This window comes from Rhodnius prolixus, unplaced genomic scaffold (assembly GCF_049639745.1).
Source record: "Rhodnius prolixus isolate KJV_2025 unplaced genomic scaffold, Rpr scaffold_12, whole genome shotgun sequence".
Taxonomy (NCBI): Eukaryota; Metazoa; Arthropoda; class Insecta; order Hemiptera; family Reduviidae; genus Rhodnius; species Rhodnius prolixus.
The window spans coordinates 1,939,963-1,961,883 of record NW_027411635.1 but is presented as its reverse complement, the minus strand read 5'-3'; the positions used below and the strand labels follow the sequence as shown (position 1 = coordinate 1,961,883).

Below are 21,921 nucleotides of genomic sequence, written 5' to 3'. Positions count from 1 at the left end.
AAGTGAATTATTAAAGACACTGATCACTTGATTTTACTGGAGTTATAAAACTTTATAAGTGATATTGTATTACTGTGAACCTCAATATTATTGAAACCACCAACATTAAAGAAAAATTCTAAAAATTTGGCGGCAGTTTGTCCAATTCTAACGGGTAATAACTTAATTATCAACATCATTGATGCAACAACACTAAGTTCGTATATTGTAAAATTTAAAAATATAAAGGATAGAACTCTCATATTATTAATGGCGCCATGAACAGCTGGTATTTTATTTTTAAAATTATCCTTAAGTATAGTTTTCTTGAATAAACCGTTGGCTTGATATGCAAATTCTAATAAGACGCCTGTCTGGTTGCGCCACTACTGGTATACAAAAATTTACGTTCAGAAAAAATACTTTATTCTTTCGTATAAAATATCCTGTATCAACACAAATGATTTACCTTTTCTTAAAGAAAAGAAAGTTGCTTATTACAATTAACTAAGTGTGCAAAGTAAAAGACACTGATCACTTGATTTTACTGGAGTTATATAACTTTATAAGTGATATTGTATTACTGTAAACCTCAATATTATTGAAACAACCAACATTAAAAAAAAATTCTAAATTTGATGTTATTATTCGAAAAAAAGCTAGAACTTTCCATAATTTACAGTGAAAAAATGATGTGAATGTTTTCACCAGAATATTGAAAGGTCACTCCAGTATGCAGGATCTTTGGGTTATTCGTAATCAGAATCCTCTTGGTTCTGGTTAACGTCCTTGAGGATACCCAGACTACGCGCGATCTTCTTTACATTGTTGATCACCTCTTCTTGCACCAGGTTAAAGGACATGGCCAGCAAGGCGATCCCGAACAGCAAGTACAGCGAACAAAGAGCTATCGACATCTCGCCGTTTTTGCGATTCACTCTCTGTGCAGGTACAAAGTCTCCAAATCTAAAAAATTATTGATTTTTTTTCAGATATAACTTGTATTTAAGGTTAAAATAGTACAAATAGAAATGACAGTCATACGTGTAAGTAAATAACAGTATAAAGAGCACCGTTGGGGCAGTAGTGGATTTCAGGACGAGGTGCTAAAAATAAAATTACTGTGAACACTTACATGACTTTTTCTTACTATTATTCTTAAAGTTCTTTCACAAATTTTCTTCAAACTCCGAACATTTAAGTCAAATTTAATCTTACCAACATTTTGCAAAGTTTAACAACAAATTAAACTAAAATGTAACTTTACAGGGGAGCTTACCCCTCTCCATCACCGATAACTACCTTAAAACAATTCTTTGAAAAGAAAATGATTAACAGTATTTTTTTTTTTTTTAGCAATTTAATCTTGCGGTTATTATGCTATACATACTCGTAAGTACATATGATGTTTACGATCCTGGTTTTTGATTCATGATTATAATACTCTTAAGTAGAGCGTGCGTACGCACATAATGTATGTTAGAAGTTTACAGAAAATCCTAGGAGCCATTTTCCACTAAGTGAACAATCCATTGAGATATTTTAGATCGAGGAATTTTCCCCTAACTCACATTTTATTAACATCCTCAACAGTACACAAAAGATAATATCAACATTACTTAAAAATGACACTTTAAAGGAATAAACTCACTTCCTTTCACAAACGCTTAATCTAATTTTTTGGGAAAAATGTTTTAGATCCGCATACACCATGTTTCAAGAAAATCTAATAACACTGAAAAATCTATTCATTTAGAAATGATTATACTTCCACTCAGACAATTTTATTCAAATTTGTAAATTTAGTTCCACATTTGATTTTTATTATTATTATACTGGTGGCACGATATTACAATACAGAAAAATGTAATTTATTACAAATTGCAGATGTTAAAACTATAAGTAATATAAACAAGCGAATATCCCTGCATATAATAAGAAATATCTGACCGAACTATGAAAGAGAAAATATGTTATCATTAACGCTTATGATTTTGGGAGTATTGAGGTGCGGTCAATCAATAAATTCAAACAAATTTTTGTTTCATCTCACTAACGTTTCGGTAAATCTATTACCATCTTCAGGGTAGTGTAAAATTTGTGGTGTTTAACATTAAGCTACATCATCATAAATGTTGATTTACCGAAACGTTAGTGAGATGAAACAAAAATTTGTGTTTGAATTTATTGATTGACCGCACCTCAATACTCTCTAAATCATCAATTAACAACGGTCGAAAACCAAAACTATCATTAACGCTTATGCTAAACACTTTCAGTTTTTTCGAAATAGAGGCTACTTTACGTATGAAAAACTCAGTGACAATTTTGCTCAAGAAACGATTTTAGATTTGTTCGCAGATGCACTATGAAACTTAACGCAATCAACAAGCAAGCGCAATAGTTTATTAGTCTATGATAATCACTACTGTGGTGGCTTATTTGTAACATGATTGTGTTTTAGTTCTCAAATAATTTTGAACTGAATGCGTGATACATAACTGACAAATCTGTTGCACAGGCAGAGCGAGCAGTTGTTTTAGGCGAATCTATGCCGGAGCTCTCATTCGTAATTCATTGTTAACGTCTTTTTAAAAGTAGCTTTGTGAGGTAATGTTTCTCTTACGAATCTGTTACAAATTACTAGAGTTTGGATGGTAGGAGTTTTTTATTTTGTTATCAAGTAACTGTCATCTTTTATATATTGATCAAATTATTTATTTAGGTCACACTTCTGGTCAAATATTGTCTTTAAATTTAATCACTCAAACTAAAAAAAAAATAATCTGCACAAATTTCATACTTGATCTTGAAGGTTAAGGGATATAGAAAAAATCTCACCCTATAGTTGTGAGAGTAATAAAGCAGAAATAGGCTGAATCTGCGTAACCCCAATCTTCCCAGTCGGAGAAAAGGAGCGCTCCGCCAATTATGTAGGAAACTACCAGAAATACACAAAGCCAGATTGGCACTGGCTTCATCGGAGGATTGGACAGCGGCTGACTTGCGGAGGTGTTACTACGGTACGAGGAAGTCTGCCATCCTCGGGAGTTCACTGATAAATTGCCCATCGCAACTTCCGTCTGTCGGCTGCTGGTACCTTGCACAGAGGCTGATCGTACCGTCAAATCTCTCTCCAAAGTGGATGGCGCTTTACGCATCATCATCAACGTGGTATTGGTGCTGGCGCTAGCATTTCGCCCTTCTGCATCATCAGACATGAATACAACATTACTAATAGGGTACAAGAAAAGTCAGTGCGTTTTTTCTGCTTAATATTAAAAAAATTAATGACGTGATTACTCGTCTGTCAATAAACCTGCCCAATATGAATTATGCAATCGCAGTACCACTACCAACGAGCCCAGCATCTCTCTTTACTCAAATCTTTAGTTGACATGAAATGCTTCGGGAACTTTGCGGTGTCTCATAGGATGCTCTGAGGCTGGTAGTTTTTTAGGTGAGAGGACAGACTAAATCACCTGAATGTTAGCTGATGCTGTATGCAAGGATTCGCGTCTACGACAGTCGACAGAAGTGCTAAGTTTCAGGTTTGAAGACGCCCTGCACGAAGCTTAGTTTCTTGAATCCTATCAGCCTCTTTAAACTTTTTGAACCAGATTGCGTGTGTAGAACCAGAGCGTTTACTTACTGCTTTATTAATTTCGGAAAAGGCGTTATTGGCGAATGAGCCTTATACTATTCTTTCGAAATCGCCCAAATGTCAGATCAGAGATTTCTAATATGTATTCCGCAGAACTCCAAGTTTCCACAATAAAATTCAGGGGTTCCACGAGTCAAGATACCCTTTATACCTTTTTTGTGTTATAAAAATGCTTAAGTACTTAAAAAACAAATTGAATTTATTTTTGTTATCATTTTAATTGTATGATGTGTGAATCTTTTTTTACAAAATATTTTTATCCAAAATCTTGAAAGTGTATTAGAACTTAATTACAAGAGCGTACATTAACTTTAATCCCAGCCAAATTTTTGTCAAATATTTTATCACTAGGTAAAAAATATAAACAGATAACTATCATAAAAGGGAGCTTTCTCATTTGGTAATTATTTGTTTTCGTTTAAATGTTTTCAAGCTGTTAAGAATGAAATAAGATTGAATGGAGCTTTTAAAACTTTCAATTGAAAAAACGCATCAGACTTATTCGTAGTATTTAGGAGAGAAATACAAATAATATTGTATATATTTTTACTGTTTTTAGCAATTACGCTAACCTTTATTATTGTTGAATTCTTCCTTCTCAATCGCATATTTATTTGTAAAGACTTCTGGTCGATCATCGTTCACTGAAAATTAATAAATCAAACTTAACTGGTAGTTGGACGTTACGCACCGCCTGAAAAAATAGGCGATTACATTGCTTTAATAAATTACACAACAAATTTAGGTAGGCTACTACTGAAAGGTAAACCCAGAAAATTGCTTTACTCTAAATACTAGGAATAGCCAACTGTAAGACCGGGTAACTGGCTCCAAGAAGGTATTAAAAAAGTTTTTAATTAGTTCAGTACTTATGTGCAGAGTCACGAAGGGCCATTAGTTTTCTATTTCAGGTAAAATGGACGTTTCAAATAGATCTATTAGATAGTTGATTTAAAGTATCTTTCTTTGTGGAAAAGAAAAGTAACAAAAGTTCGAGTTATAAGAAGACAACAATTCGAGTCCAGTTCGGGTATGGAAGGGGGGTCAATAAAATTACATTTTGGTTAGAAAAGACGTTTTTAAAACCTTGCGCCAAAGCAGTACCAAGTGGTTACTCAGTAATCCGTTAAAAAAACATTATATCACAGCCAGTGTTCCCTCTAATTTTTTGTGACCTGTGTGCGCACTTTTTTAAGTGTGTGCAGTTTTTCCAAAATAAACAAATTTTGTGCAGCAATTTAAAAAAGTGCAAAAAAGACAATACAATAATAGTATTAATATTCAGCCAAATTTTGTATCTACTTAAACGCATTGACTCGATCTTACAGCATACCACACATTACAAAGGAACACAATGAAAAAACTACCCTAAAATCAAGTGAAATCATAGTTCGTGAAGACAGAATTTAGCTGATTACTGTGGCTTCCCTTTTCCAATCAAATGGAAAATAATAAACTTTAAATTCTTAAAATGTAAAAGCGTTGTCTGCTTCTAATTTTTTCAATTAAAACATTTGTCAAAACAAACAAACAAGAACAACGATTCACAATTACTTATTATTGAACAATTTTAGAATTAAGGATTACATTTTTATTAATAGTATTTATTTTATAACTTCTCTCTCCTGCCTTTTGGAGTTAACCATTCTGCATAAATTTACAAAAATTTTTGTGCGCGCGAATATTTTTCATGTGCGCTTTGTTTAAAATTTATGTGCGCGCGCACACACGCACAGCTTAGAGGGAACACTGACACAGCTTTTTTTTTTTTGAAATATTTATTGGGCATTACAGAAAGATTCAGCAATTGGCGATATTTTTTCAAGCGGGGGCCTTTGCTCTATCAATCAAATTAGGTGTCGGAGGCGAGTAGTAAACATATTTACTATCTAGCTACTTTACTAACAATTAAATAAAATCCCGAACTTAGACCGCGAATCGAACCAGTAACCACGATACATATTTGCTTTGAGGGCCCGCCTCTAACCGCTCGACCACCGTGGCGCCTTTGTAAACACACCAGGTGATTGAATTAATAATGATTTTATCTTGAGTCGCGCATCCAACTATTTGTTCAATAATTTACTTCTTTTCTTTGGGCCAGTCACTAGTGTTCTTCCACCAGAATGTAACTGATATCTGCAGAAATCTTGAAAATGTGATTTGGTCCGCCTTTGTAGGGTGATATCGATAATTGTATCCGCTCACAGCACGTTTAATTCCGATTTTTTTTTTTTTTTAGCGGTACGAATTGAAAAATTTATCATTATCACTTACAGGCAAAAATTATGACAGTTTTTGGTAGAAGAATTTAATTTTTAACAAGAATTATTTTATATTTAATTTAAATGAATTTATGTTTTTACGTATAGTCTTACGATTGTGAGTGGTGAGGTAAATGTGTTTGTATGTATTTGAGCCAGGTTATATGTTTGTAAATATTTACTTCAGAAGATGTTTTTTTATTTTTTTTTGTTAAGAGATATTAACAACAATAATTTCAGTTAATTATTTCTGTTTACATGACTGGTTTTATAATTCTTTATTATTCTTTTGTGTGGCTACCACTAGTAGATACAAAGTGGAGTTCCTAGCGCAGGGCAAATGAGCCAGGCCCCCCAGCAGCCTCCCGTGCACATTCCCCTCCCCCTCATACCTAAACATTATACTACTAATCACCCTCTACCCTCTACCACCACCCCGACCACCAACTCTTTTATATAGGCCAAATGAACCAGGCCCCTCTTCTGCTACGAGAATTAAAAAATATTCTGGCTGTAGATTTTGATCCGACGACTCTCGGCACCAAAAGCATACGTTTTACCATCCTTGAACATAGTGTTGTCTTGTGTAGTAATATAAAAGATGTGAATCTTATATTTAAGGCGGGCAGGACCACTGCTCCGGCGGTGGATGTCGAGGGGGTGAAATGGGTGGGGATTGTAAAGTATATTCAAGTTTTTTTATTTCTACCTTTAGTTACCACATTTGTAAAGAGTATGGACTTCAATTGTGAACCAGTTTTGCCATCAACAATAGTAATAGTAAGAAAATCATTTCCGGTTTATCTGAGGATGAAATTCCTATTGCTGCGTTGAAAGGAAGGAAGGCTGAGGTTATTTATATTAGCCAGGAAGATTGGCAGATCAAAGAGGTCACAAACTTCATACGATTCTGCACAAGAGTCGCATATGTTTTCGTCTTTTCTTGTTATACACACATTGTACCTTACACATACAAAATTATCTAGCTCTAATATGTTCTGTTCTACTGAATTCATTTTTTTTTTTTTTACTAGGAAGAGTAAATAAATAAATAAATCTTTTACCTATAAATTAAACGCGTCTAAAATAGACATTTAGTCTGTGTCTTAACGCGTTTAATTAACCACAAAAATTATTCCATGTCTTCTTCTTCCTCCTCTTCTTCTTCTTCCTCTTTCGCCTCTGATTCGTTAGCAGCTTTTGGTTTGATAGATTTAAATCTATATAATTTGAACCCCACTTTTTCTCCGAGGTAAATAAGGTTAAGATTACCTTCTTATTAATTGCTCGTCTACTGCTTGGAGAATTCTCTTTGGAAGAAATAGATGCGCAATCTCTAATTTGTACACTATGGTAACTAATTCTCAATGACTTCCCATAGCTTGTGCGGTCCAACAATCAAATCTGACGGTTTTACGTACAAAATTTCGTTTGCACTGCAGAATTTAATGCTTTGCAAAGATCCCTAGCCACAAACAAATACTATTGAACTTTACATATGTCTGAACAATTAAAAAACCAAGAAGAAAGAAAATTATTTCTACTTACATTGTCCGGTATGTGCAGGTGTGATAGCGTGAGTAACTGTTGTACAATTTCTTCCATCTAAACCCGGCCTATTTATACACGCTGAGAACCCACCTCTAAAGGAATTAAACAAGACTTTGGAGTAAACAAAACTATAAATTATTTTACAGACGTGAACCAACTTGCCGAAGCAATAACCCTGCTATGAAGCAACATGTTCGTAACCTTAGTCGGCGGCGGCAATTTAAATACAGAGATGGACCACTGATAATCTTGACATTTAAAAACCTGTTCTAGCAACATCGATCAGCAAGAACGATCTCAACTTAAAAATTCTTATAAATCCACCGCCGGAGCAGCAGCCACAGCCCCACCCGCCTTAAACATAAGCTTCACGTATTTTATATTACTACACAAGACAACACCATGGTCAAGGATGGTAACACGTATGCTTTTGGTGCCGAGAGTCGTCGGATCAAAATCACCAGCTAGAATATTTTTTAAATTTCGCAGCAGAAGAGGGGCCTGGCTCATTTGCCTTGCGCTAGGAACTCCACTTTATATCTACTATCACTATTTAGTGTCATTTTTATTTAATATGTATTAATAATTAATATTATACACTAATTAGTACAACACTCGCAGATGGACAGAGTCCATGCTTAAGGGTTTGCTAGGTTAATATAATCTCTGGAATTCGTAAAAAAAATTATTTAAACAACACATTATTATTAATTCTGAAAGTTGTTTATTTTGAAACGTTTCTCCTGAAGATAAAAACAAAAATTAGTAAAAAATGTTTTAGTTTAAACTTTAAAGATTGTAAACAAAACAATGTAATGTGAATAAAGCGTTTATTATTATTATTAGTGAAAAATGATTGTTTTAAAAACAAGGATCGAAGCTGCATGACGGACAGATACCGGAAGAAATTATATAGGAAAGTAGTTAGTTGAATGATTTGATATTGTGGACTAAAAAACGGAATATTAGCAACGGAATCCAGGAAAAAGCCAGCCTAACACCAAGTATGACTGGAAGTCAACATCTTTTGGGATTGCCGAAGAATTCTTCATAAGTTTCGGTCCCGTCCCTAACTTTAATCTTAATCTTAATACCGCTCTTTAAAATGAGATTTTAATCAAATACAACTCCCAGGATTATCACGGAAGGGAAAAACTGGATCAGGAGATTGTCAAGGAAAAGAAAAGGAAGAAGAGGAGTCCTTTTAAAAGGAGTTTAGGAACCTTACTTGACTGTATGGTATTTGTTTTATGGACATTTAGTTTAAAGTTACTCCAATCGGTCCAGGTTATTGATTGAACTGGATAGTTTACAGACCTCTGGAAAAGTCAGATAAATAAAAAAGTTCTTTTTAATTCCATCAATCACTTCCTATAGCACCACATTTTACACGTATTAATAAAACTAAATGAGATGCCGCATTTGTCTGGAATTGTTTTGTTAAAGGTAAACAGAATATAAACACACTGGTTAGTACCAACAGTGCTAGCTGTATGCCTGATTAAAGTGATCTGGCCAGCTTCTCAACGGTTTAAGCTTGTATTAGGCTAGCATTAAGCAAGAAATCTACACTCACTACATTCAAAGCTTTTGATAAGGTGATGATTTAGAGTCCAGACAAGTTTAGTTACTCTATTGTTTTCTAACCAGCTCCAGCAGACTGTGCGCGTTCTCTTGGCATAACTCCATCACTTGTCAAACTGGTTTCATATCTCGATACACTTTTCGCCGTCAGCGATAAACTCTTTCTGTCCGTGTAGTAAGGTCTATTACAGACATGAAAACAGAAAATTTATTATGTGTTTGATAAGCGAGTACGTGAATAGTAATGCGGTTTAATTAAAAGGCGATCCTACTTCTTTAGCGCGATGCCGTTGTAGGTTTCTCCTAAATATATACAGGGTGTCCCAAGCTATATGGATAACGACTTTTTCTCGGAAACTAAGATAGCTAGAAAAAAACTAAAAAATACGTGTTCCCTTAGTTTTTTGTTAGGAATCCAAATTTAATTTGTAAATTTTTTTCGGTGCTTCCAGAAGCGAGATACAGGCACCAACTTTTTCAAATGGGAAGGTGCGGTTTTTATTTCAGAAATAGATTCCTCTATTTTTTTTAAGAAAAATTTACTTGGACGGTTTTTTTCTGTGAGCGATATTTCAGAAGTTATGAATGAAAACATGATTCTTATAAGAAATGTCAAAATGATAATATTATAACGGTTTTTTGATAGAATAAGAAGAAAAGTACTATTTTATTATAAATTTTACTCCTCATTAATATTATAGATCATGCTCGAACTGGCCTCCACCATTAGAGATGCATAGACATGCTCTTTCCTGCCAATTTTCCCTTACTGCCAAAGAAATAGATTCGGCTTTAACCGAGTTACGGGCATCTATTATTCTCTGCTTTAGTTCATCTACAGATGCCAACCCGGCTTGATTCTGATGCACCTAGATTTAGAAATGCTTCTAGGTAAGCAGAAATAAGGAAAGAAAGGAAAAAGTTATGAATAATCACCTTGTTTTTCAGGCATTTCTTATAAGAATCATGTTTTCATTCATAACTTGTAAAATATCGCTCACAGAAAAAAACCGTTCAAGTAAATTTTTCTTTAAAAAAAATAGAGAAATCTATTTCTGAAATAAAAACCGCACCTTCCCATTTGAAAAAATGAAGTTGGTGCCTGTATCTCGCTTCTGGAAGCACCGAAAAAAATTTACAAATTAAATTTGGATTCTTAACAAAAAACTAAGGGAACACGTATTTTTTTAGTTTTTTTCTAGCTATCTTAGTTTCCGAGAAAAAGTCGTTATCCATATAGCTTGGGACACCCTGTATATATATATATATTTATTAAACTTAATTTTTAGCGATCGATAGTCTTTATAACTTATAAACTAACACCAAACTAATGGGAATTTATGCAGTTTCAGTTTTTGGATTTTTGATATACCTATTTTTATTTTGTCAGGATAGTCTGCTATCGCAGAGAATCATCATTTTTGTTTTGTTGTGGCGAATCGGCTGCTACTGTTCTTACCACCAGCAACTTTATGTCCGAAAAACTTGTAATGAATTTTCCAGAATATACGATTTATCTTTATCTTTCCGAAAAGTGCCACCTTTTATTATAGTTTGTAAACGTTCAAGATCCGTTTATTCTTTAAACAAATAACTTAAAAGGTTTTTTTTAATTTTTATTATTTTTTTAATCGAAGTTGCATTTGTATGCTGAAATATGTTTACTGTCTATAGACAAAATGTTTTTTTTTTTTTCTATCATATTTTAGTTGGTACAATGTTTTTTATAAATATCATTAACAAGATTATTCCGTGATATATTATTTGCGATTGTGACATCCTAATATTCCGCAGATATCACATATGGAATACAGATCCGATCTACAGTAATTGTTAAAATTGAATTAATATCTATATCATTGACATATCTGGCAATTCCAAAAATTGTTGCTCTGGTTTTGAAAATATTAAACAATATTTTGTTTACCCTTTGCAATTGAGTACAAATTAAAATTAACTTTTGTTATACCCTGTTTCTTATTCACACATGAGACAGCCCCGCAACGCTGACTTGCTTGGTCATACGTACTCACGTTTGCTGTCCTCGGTAACGTGGACGACGCCTCTTGGATGCAGATCTCTGCGCTTCCTCGCGAGTACAGGTGTAGCAGCAAACTCGCCAATACATGAATCGGAAAGAGGTGGCCATGATGTCGCCAATGTTTGACAAGCAGAGCAACATTAGAGGTATGCCTACAATGGCGTAAAATATGGTGGTCACTTTGCCCAGATATGTTTTTGGAGCAATATGGCCGTAACCTGTAAAATAAGAAAAACAATATAAAAATTCTATTATGAACACTTACACAATTTTCTCTAACCAAATTTTACGTAATTCAATTTTCTTCAAACTAAGAATTTGTACCAAAAAGATAGTTGGCCTTAATTAAGTAAACCACTAAAATAAATTGATTCATGACATCATATCTTCGTCCAGAGTCTCACTAAAAGTTTTGAACTCTAAAAAAAAAAACAAAAAAAAAGTTTCAATCCAAATTATTAGGCCTAACACACGTACGTTATGTTCAATAGAAAACATGTAACATTCAGAGAATTATAGAAAACATAAAACAGCGGCATATGCCAACTCGGGCATAACTTTGCATGCTCTGATACAGTGTTACTATCGTACAATAAACGGCAGTTTTTGAAAGCCCATATAAGCACCCTACTAAAATGAAGTATTAGAAACAAAAATGTTACAGATAAAAATATATACCTCAATGTAAAATATACACCAAGTTGACAAAAAAATTAATCAAAATATTTGAAAAAATCTCCCCTAAATATAAAAATCCGTTCAGTCAACGGCATTTTTGATCGACTACCTGTTTTGTTCAATTAACGAATATTATTTATTGAATTCTTTCTACATTATATTGATCAGACCTTACATTACACTGAAATGGTAAAGGAAAGCCAACCGACTTTTCCCTTGAAGTGCCAATAAATTAAATTTTCCCGGTAAATTTATTGATAATAAAAGTTATGCTTAAAAAATAAAGGAAATAATAAATTTAAAGAATTGTTTGAGCCGTTTCTGCGAGAAAAGAACAACTTAGAATTCAATTCAGTAAAGTGATCCTTTTGGTTGATGACTAAAAGTTTATTTCGAGCCCTATAGTAGCGCCACCAATCAAATACAGGTAGACATTCAAAAATCCAGCAACCTCGTGACCTGTGGAGTGGCGGAATTTTAAATATGCCGGATAACTGAAGGTTTATGTATGCTGTATATATTTAATAGAAAATTACCAAATTTACATTTTTTTATAGGAAACAATAAACACTAAGTAAAAAGAAAACGAAATTTTAATGTATACCGACTAAATAAAATGCAGTACAGATGGTACTACAAGATTTTTATTCAATTTTAAATACACGTAAAACTAAAAACAGATTTTCAGAGTTTTTAAGTGCAGGGAAATTTGAGAATATGCTCCTGAAATTCATGCCGGAATACTGAAGAATCCAGATTTTGCGGTTGCCGGATTTTAGAATGTCAACCTGTATAGAGTATTGAAATTTCTAATATTTTCCATTTTTAAGTTATGATGACCACAAGCAATTGTACAGAGACTTCTTCTTTGTCTTCGCTCTTATGCCTTTCAACGTCGAGCTTTAGATAACTTAGGCCTTTAACCAACGGATGTACTCTTCTCTGTTATTTGCTAATTTTCGGATAGAAGACCTAGTTGGGGCATTATAGTCGGACCACATCTACGGAGGCTTTGCAGGTGCTCACGGGGTGCTTACCACTGGACTTGGAGGTGGTTAAGGCCGCGGTGCGCTATGGTTTGCGCAGGGGTATAGAGGTGAGGGTCCCCCTGGTTAGAGCCATACGAGTATCGGTGACTGATATGTCTAACGATTATAGGGTATGGTTAAGGGATAGAATGTATGGTGAGGTGGAAGAGGAGGTGAACCGTGCATGGAGGAATAGATGGCGAGTTTCATCGAAGGGCAGAACCACATTCAGCTTTGTCCCCGAAGCTGTCGGAGGTAGAAGACTGGTCCCTACGGATATGCCATATGCGGTTGCGCGACTGGTCACGGGACATGGCATATTGCGCGCTAAAATGTTTGAAATTGGCATAGCAACAGATCCATATTGCGCGTGCGGAGAGCCGGAGACGGCGGAGCACGTTATCTTACGATGTGACCTTTACGATGATTTGCGCTCTGTTATGTGGCGGAAGAAGGGGTTCCCGTTCAGCGTGGCCGGGGACGTTTTCCCCCTGTTATTAGAGAATGCTTCTGCGTATTCGGCCTTCCGTGATTTTGCGCGGGCAGCCTTTGATAGGCGGATGGCCTCGGTAGTGGGCGGATGATGTTTTTGAAGGATTGTTGTTGTGGATGTGGCTGGGAGTTATGTGTGGGGTGTCTATGAGTGTGTGGTTGCATTTTATCTATTTTATCTATTTATTTATTTATATTTGTTAATAGTTGTTAATTGTTGATATTTTGTTCTTTTTATCTTGTTTTTAGCCATTGTTTGTTTTGATTTGTTGTTTTGACGGGATTTGGGTGTTCCGCTGTGGGTCTTTAAATTTTTGAACCTTGTAACGGTTGAAGTGTGAGCGTGGGGCGGGTGTGAGCTAGCGCTCAGGGACCGCCCCCTGAAAAAAAAAAAAATAAAAAAAATAAAAAAAATAGAAGACCTAGTCTGACCTCGCTTTTGTGCCAATCGCCCGATGTAGTCCAAATAGCCCAATCTTGGTCTGCCTCTTGGTCTACGGCCTTCTGATTTGGCCTCCATCAAGCACCTAACCTGCAGACGTGGCCAAACCACCCCAACTGCCGATTCTTCAACTTGGTCACGAAGGGTTGTACCTCTAAGCTGCTCCTTATTGTTTCATTTCTAATTTTATCACGCTTAGTTTTCCCTTCGATCCGGCGGAGAAATCTCATTTCAGCAGCTGTAACCCGGCTTGTATGCTTATACCAGCATAGTCCACGATTCTGCCCCATACTGAAGAAGAGGTAAGTAGACGGTTTTGAAGACGGTCATTTTCACTTTTTTGCCACATTTTCTCTTTTACCGACCACAGTATTCCTGATCAGACCGTAGGCTTTATTGGCCACACCCACCCGATTCAGCACCTCTTTATCAATTCTGCCATCCCGGCTAAACAAGACACCCAAGTACCTAAACTTCTCTAACTGTTCCATGAATGCCCCTTCACACTCCACCTGGATTGATTCCTGTGACCTTCTAACGTGCACTACCTTGCTTTTACTCACGAAAAGAAATAATAATAATATTATTACTAATTTTAGAAGCTAAACATACAATTTACACAATATTTGAGGTACTTTTACTGACCATAGTATTCCTAATCAGACTTTATTGGCCACACCCACCCGATTCAGCACCTCTTTATCAATTCTGCCATCCCGGCTAAACAAGACACCCAAGTACCTAAACTTCTCTAACTGTTCCATGAATGCCCCTTCACACACCACCTGGATTGATTCCTGTGACCTTCTAACGTGCACTACCTTGCTTTTACTCACGAAAAGAAATAATAATAATATTATTACTAATTTTAGAAGCTAAACATACAATTTACACAATATTTGAGGTACTTTTACCGACCACAGTATTCCTAATCAGACTTTATTGGCCACATCCACCCGATTCAGCAACTCTTTATCAATTTGTACAGAGACCAATGTGTAAAAACCTTACTTTTCGAACTCAGAGAACCGTAGAACGTGTGAAACTATGAGAGATGAGAAATCTTAAGAATATGACCACTCGCGCGACTTACTCAATGTTCTGTAATTCTCAATATTCCAACTATCCGTCCCCAATATTCCTTCGCAGAAGTGTATACTTTAAACACACGATAATGACATTTATTTAATTATTATAAAAATTCAGGTTTTTGAACGGTGAAAATGGAAAACCATAAACGAGATTTGTACTATATTTTTCCAAAATATAAATAAGTTTTGTCAGTTTCTAAACAATGAACAGGAAAATTTCCCTAAATGATTTCTTGTACAAATAATTATCCGAAAAATCTGGAAGGCAAATATTTAACGTTTGTGCAAAAAATAAAATAAATAATAAATCATAAAATTTATGATAAAGGTATCAAATATTTTTTTCTGTACAAATATACAATTAGTTTTTTTAAATTCTTTGAAGACTGAAGAATGAATTAAAGGAGATAAACAAGTTTTTGTTAGTAATCAACCAAAAATAATAGAAAGATCCAGTTTAAAAAAAAACATTTAATTTCAAATTTATACGGGAACACTTTTAAGTTTAGTTCGTAACCTCTATGAAATGTGGTAAATTTATAAGTGTAAAACAGTACAGTTGAATACCAAAAAAATAAATTCCTTCAATATTTATAGTCCAGGCGCCCAAAATCTTTTTGTAATTTTACCGGACTGCGGTTTCGAAAAGGTAGATAAACAATGCTTTACACCAGAGTTAGTTTCTTGCTCTGTGTTGTAAAAGAAGATAGGTGGCTACAAGCCGGGCAGACATTTATACATTTACTCACCGATCGTAGTGATGACAATAATGGAGTAGAAAAGCGACCCAGCAAAAGTCCATTGCAACACCTGGGTATCCTCGTCACCGTCCCAGCCAGCTTTCTTGATCGCCAACACTAGATCATTCTCAAATTCGCGCAACCTCTGCGTGGTCTTGTTAGTCCAGTTAACCTGATGTAGCACGTCCATATCCTGGGTTAGCTGCCAGATGTCCTCTGTCACGTTACCTCGCATGTAGGTCACATTTTCTTTCACCTGCAACCACAGTACTATGATCATTTGCTAAAGTATTACCTATGGAGTCGCTGTTCACTTTTGAAAGAAATGTGAGGTACCACCAGCTTTTTCTCTGGATCTCCCTAAAACAACTTTCACGGGAAGCAAAGTTTTAACCTTAAGTAATAGCGTGAAAGTTAGCAACTTAAAATAAGCTCTTGATCGCAAACAAAAAATTCTCTTCAGATCCCAAATTTTGACAACAGATTTGACGCTTATTTATATTGAAAATGCGATATATAAATTCCATTCTTCTGCGCTAAATTCTCACTTCTTTATCAATTATTTTACGTTCAGCCCACTGTACAGTCGAAAATCTGAGGTAATCTGAGAAGTTCTGCTTCTGACCAATGATGATAAGGGCGCGGTGAAATCTAAAGCATACAATTCAAAAACCTCTTACAAAAAAAAAGGGATCTTAGAACGTTTAAGTCGTATAAATTGACTTAGTGCAGTTGGTGTTTTATTTTTGAGTGTTGATGCTAATTATTATGTTGGTGCTATATTAATTACGAGTAGTTCTATAACTAGTTCTAGTAAAAGTAGATCTACAACGTTTCTATCGAACCATTTTTTCCGATAAATTTCCGATCAAAAACCTCTCAAATATTTGTAAGTATTGCTTGAATAACCAAAATTGAAAAAAGTAGCTGATTGGGAGAGTCATTTTAGGAAAAAAAAGTTTCGATTTTTATAAACCTTTAAATATTGAACCTGTATAAATAATGATAATAATAATAATGTCTTTAGTCATATCAATAATTAGTACAAGTTTTAATAAAAAAAGATATTTTAACAGACATACTGAAGGTTAACTCAAAGGGGTTTTCTTTTAAAAACAAAACTTAAAATTTACTTCTAACTATAAAATAAAAGATAAACTTTTAAGGTTAAAGAAAAGCCAAACACAATTATCCATAGAGGTAAATAAATGATTACTTACATTTCTGATACTTTCTAATCGATATAAACTATCGACTTCAGTTCGTTCAGATTTAACAGTTATAATTAAATTCAACTATCAAGGTATTTCCAAGCAGATTTATAATAGTTGATTAAACTTCTTCAATATTTGCCATTCAAATAATCAATGAATTCACGGGGTAACAAAATCTCTTTATTAAAATGTTGCAATCGAATTTTTTTTAAAGATCGAACAGATAACAATAAAACACACCTCCAGGGTGTTGGTCTAGTGGTCAAGAGCGTGGCTTTGTAAGTGGGAGATCCCCAGTTCGAATCCCGCATATGCAGTCATTCTTATTACTCAAAAAATCATAATATTTTTATTACTAAAGTGTAGTCATGCGCGGGATTCGAACTGGGCATCTTCCACTTACAAAGCCACGCTCTTGACCACTAGATCAACACCTGCCTCTCCCTGGCAAAATATTCTTACCGTAATCATAGGTGAAGAAGTCTTGCATACTGGGTAATTAAAATGATGTGATGATTGCTTTTATTTGATGATAAAACAAATTTATCCTGATTCACCCACAACCCTTACATTACATTACATGTTTTAAAATCTACGATTATTATTATTTTTGTTATTTGCGTCACAAATAACGTTTTTTGCAGTCAGAGGACCTCCCCAAACTTGTATTTGTGGGGGAAAATTAATATTGAAAACCGTTCACGAATATATAAAATTGTAACTTTGATCTTAAATATCTCAACTAATATTGGGCATATCAAAACGGGGTCAACGTCATTTTTCACAGTTTTTTATACAGTTTTCATAATCATTGTCAAAACCAGTGGTCTTTATGAAACCCAAATCGGGCTTTTGCCCGTAACTCCGCCAAAAATAAAGATACAGCATCGGGGGTAAAAAATTTGAAAACTAGGCCAAAAAAACATATAGCTTACTTCGTGGGTTTTTTCGAAATTCCGCTTTCCTAAAAAGTTATTAGCGATTGGTGCGTTTTAAATGGATCACTCTGTATAGTGTTTTTATTTACAAAATACAATAAAAAATTCATATACACATATTCGTTATTAGACAATGGGCATTTGTCCGTCTGCCAAGTTAACCTGATAGTTACAAACTAAAAATAATTACTCCTAATTTTTCTTGTAATTAATTTCATTTTTTTTAATAAAACAAAGAAAATAGAAAAACAAAAATGAAGTGCTTAAATATTAAAATAATTAGTGATAAAATAATTAGGGTGCCAAATATATGATAAATAAAACACACAAAAATAAAATAAAATAAAATTATCCATTATATTGTACGATCAGGAAGGCCCTGTAAATGGAAGCGGCCTGTACGAATGTACAGTGACTCCCATTAATATTGGGACAGTACATACAGAAGTTAAAAATTGACGAAAATTAAAAGTGGCGCCCATTTATTCAAATTTTTATAAATTCATTTCCTTTTATAATTACTATTAATTAAATAAAAACTATTTAAATAAGTAAATAAAAATGTTTTGGTAGATTAAAAAAAAATATATATAATAATAAGTGCAAATTCTACCTCTCATAAGTATTGGGACACTATTATAATTTATAGTTTGTCCAAGGTTTTGCCCGAATATTTATACAATTTGTAAATATTTACCTTAAGCATATATTCAATATGAAATTAATAATTATATTAGTTTATATAAATCAAGCCAGGTATAACATGTCGCGCAAAAATACAAATACAACGATTGAACAAAGAAAAATTGTAATTTCTTTGCACAAACACAATAAAAAGTGTTAGAGAGACAGAAAAACTGATCGGACCTAAAACACCTACTGCGTGGAACATCATTCAGCGTTACCAAAAAGAAAAAAGAATTGTTTCAACCCCACAAAAAGGCCGTCCTCAACTGCTCTCTGAGAGAGAGCAGCGTTATATATTAAAAGAATTAAAAAAGATCACCGACTTAGTGCTCCAAAACTTCTATGTGAAATTTTTGACATGTTCAGAGAGCAAAAAAGGAGCAGAAACAATTCGGAGAGTGCTAAGAAAACTCGACTATCATGGTAGAGTAGCCTGGAAGAATCCTTTTGTCAGTAAGATAAATCGTGTTAAGAGAGTGAAATTTGCCGAAAAATATTTCAATGTAAATAGTGACTTTTGGAATGATATATTCTAGCGATGAATCAAAATTTAATGTTTTTCAGTCAGATGGATGGGTTATGGTCTGGAGGAAAGCGAATGCTGAACTCGAAAAGAAGAATTTACAGCCAACTTTAAAGGGTTTTAAAGCTGCACCTCCGGGTGGAGGTGGGTCAGTTCTGGTTTGGGGCTGGATGTCCGCATCAGGATTTGGAGAATTAGTGTTTATTGATGGAATGATGCACAAAATGGTTTATAGTAATATATTAAAATATAATTTGAAAAAAGTGCCCAAACATTTGGTATTTTAGGGTCTTCTAAATTCTACCTTGGGTGATACGTCAGTGACTGTTATATAATTGCCCAAAGTTTTCCAAACCTCTCCGCAGTCACCAGATCTTAATCCCATTGAACATTTATGGCAATATTTAGCTAGTGCTTTAAGTAAACGAGTAATATCTAACAAAAATGAATTAAAACGATGTTTCCTGGAAGAATGGGAAAAAAACACCACCTGAATTAACCAAAAACTTGTTTCACCTATGCCTGATCGTTTGAGGGCTATTGTAAGTCAAAAAGCAATTATTAAATTTTTACCAACCAATTATTAAATAGTAGGAGATTTTAAATATTGAACGTTTAAACTCTAGCACTTCTGGTGTCCCAATATTTTTGAGAGCCTTATTTTACACTTTTTCAAAAAGTGCTACCTAACAGTTTGGAATTTCATCGATTTATACTTATATATAATTTCTACAGATGTTGCTAATGTAATTTAAAAAAAAAAAAAATTCCAAACTTTTGTATGTTGTTTTCATTTTCCTTTTAAATCATTTTGTAATAGGTGTCCCAATATTAATGGGAGTCACTGTATATTTAACGGGTACCAATCGCCCTTTCCGTATAAAAACTGACTGTTTCGTCACTGGTCAACTCAGCCTTATTACGCTATACTCTCTGAGTACAGGACAAACGGCAAGGAAGTGAAAAGTAAATTCTTCAACACCCAAATTACATTTGCAGAGACGGGAATTTTCCCACAGCTTAAAGATCAGATCTAAATAGCTGGCATCTCGCCCGAAACATCATTCAGATGTAAACTGCCCGCGTCAGTCTTATAAGTTAGCAGTATTACTACCTTACAGATTTTCTATTCTATGTTTTCATCCACTTCAAACACTAGAATCGAAAATGCTGCGCCATATAAAAATTACTCCATACCATGTCTCGTAACAGATGAGACACTCCGATCTAAACAGTATCTTTTATTTAAAATTTAATCTAGCCGGCGCGAATACAATAAATTTCCTTCTCCAATTCTCTCCATTGACCAATTTTCATCTTGGACACTTCCAGTGAATCTCCAACCGTCGAATGGAGACGACGTTGGTCTCGTGTAATTTACTTGGCGTTGAAGATCAATAATTGATTCTTTGGACAGCGACTAATGGATGGTAACTCTACCAAGTGTTACTGTGTCAGTTACAAAATTTACTTGTTACAGGGGCAATCGCTCGTACATTTAAGACAAACGTACGTTAAGTGATCCACCAAAAATTAAATCGAAGTTATTACATTGCTAATGTCTTTTAATTTTTTGGAATCATCTCGAAAAAGGATTTAAGCACTTCCATTAAATTATTCTTAAAACTTTCATTTTTTCGGAAAAATGCAAATAAGTGCATATCTGACGGAGAGATGTAATTCTCTCTAAACTTGTACTGTCACTGCATTCATGTAGATTTACAACTTTTACCAGAATCATTTTTCTGGTAACGTTGGATTCAGAACAGTCCTAGGCCAGTAGATGGTGAATAGGCTTCTTTTGAAGTAGCTAGTTTACGTATATGTCAGTGATTGAAGAATAAGCCTTAGATATAGAAACTTGAGAACTATAATAAGAAATATTTTACTAAACTTCTATTTATTCTCTGAAGCCCTCAAAACTGAAAAAAAATTGCAAAAATAAGAAAGTTAAAAATCATTATTAAAATTTCAAATTCACTTACGAAAACCTCGTATTCTTTTTCAAGGGATTCGAAAGTAACAGCTCCTAGTAAACAGTAACCGACTACCATGGTCACCAACATTATGTGGGTGAAGATACAGGTAAATACCTTCCACATAAAGTATAGTACTTTGGTACACCTGCGGACACACGTGGCTTCTTCGTTCACTTCCATTTTCTTTATACTCTTGTCTTTTATTTAGAAAAAACAAAAAAAAATCACCTGTTAAATCAAATATATCAGTTCTAAAAAAACTAACGCATGAACTATTTACAGCTAGGGCCCACTAGATTGAATGAATCCACACATGTTAACGCCCAGAACTATTTTTAAATTGTACTAAAACAGGGCTGTCTAGCATCTTATGAAAACTATTAAACTACAAATCCTATCAAACTCACATACTTCTTTTTCCTAACTGAATAGTTTAGAAAAATAATTCACCAGTTTTCTTGTAAATTTTAACTAAAGTAAAAAAAAAATAATTATTTTCGGACATTGTTATGGAGGTAGCAATTTAAAATTAGTAAAAGTGACCCAGTTATGAGGAACTCCCCCTCTCTTAAAAATTCTCATTAAAATGAAATTTTGGCTGATCTTTTATTTTATTTTTTTTTAAATTAATGAGATTAATTTGTAACAGTAACAATATTTGGAGTTTTTAATATTTATTTTATTTATTTAACAGTTAAAAATAAGTTTATTAACAGAACAATATTTTTTTGTTGCATTTCTATTCAAATAACACCAAAAATTCATACTTTCATGATTCTGTATAACTTAATTATAATTTTAAACATTTTCCCTGACAAATTCATACAAAATCCAAAGTGAATCTTGTTGTATCCCAGTTCAGGGGTGGGTGTTGGTCTAGTGGTCAAGAGCGCGGTTTATTGAGTGGAAGATCCCCAGTTCGAATCCCGCGTATGACTACTTTTTATTTGTTAGGAAAAATTGTTTATAGTAAAGTACGAGCTGCAGCACCCGTCCACGACACCTAATAGTAGTAGCACCGCCTGA

The 21,921-nt window shown here is 34.1% G+C and overlaps 1 protein-coding gene across 1 annotated transcript; it reads right to left on the bottom strand.

The window, feature by feature from the left end:
• Positions 1-262: 262 nt before the first annotated feature.
• On the bottom strand, positions 263-21,295 carry galene (potassium two pore domain channel subfamily K member galene). Its single transcript, XM_074143319.1, has 7 exons — positions 20,902-21,295; positions 15,564-15,810; positions 11,076-11,301; positions 9,106-9,224; positions 4,216-4,287; positions 2,821-3,184; positions 263-945 (listed from the first exon to the last, which is right to left on the bottom strand). Exons 1-7 carry the CDS (start codon positions 21,073-21,075, stop codon positions 729-731), a joined length of 1,419 nt encoding a protein of 472 aa, XP_073999420.1. The 5' UTR covers positions 21,076-21,295; the 3' UTR covers positions 263-728.
• Positions 21,296-21,921: the final 626 nt, after the last annotated feature.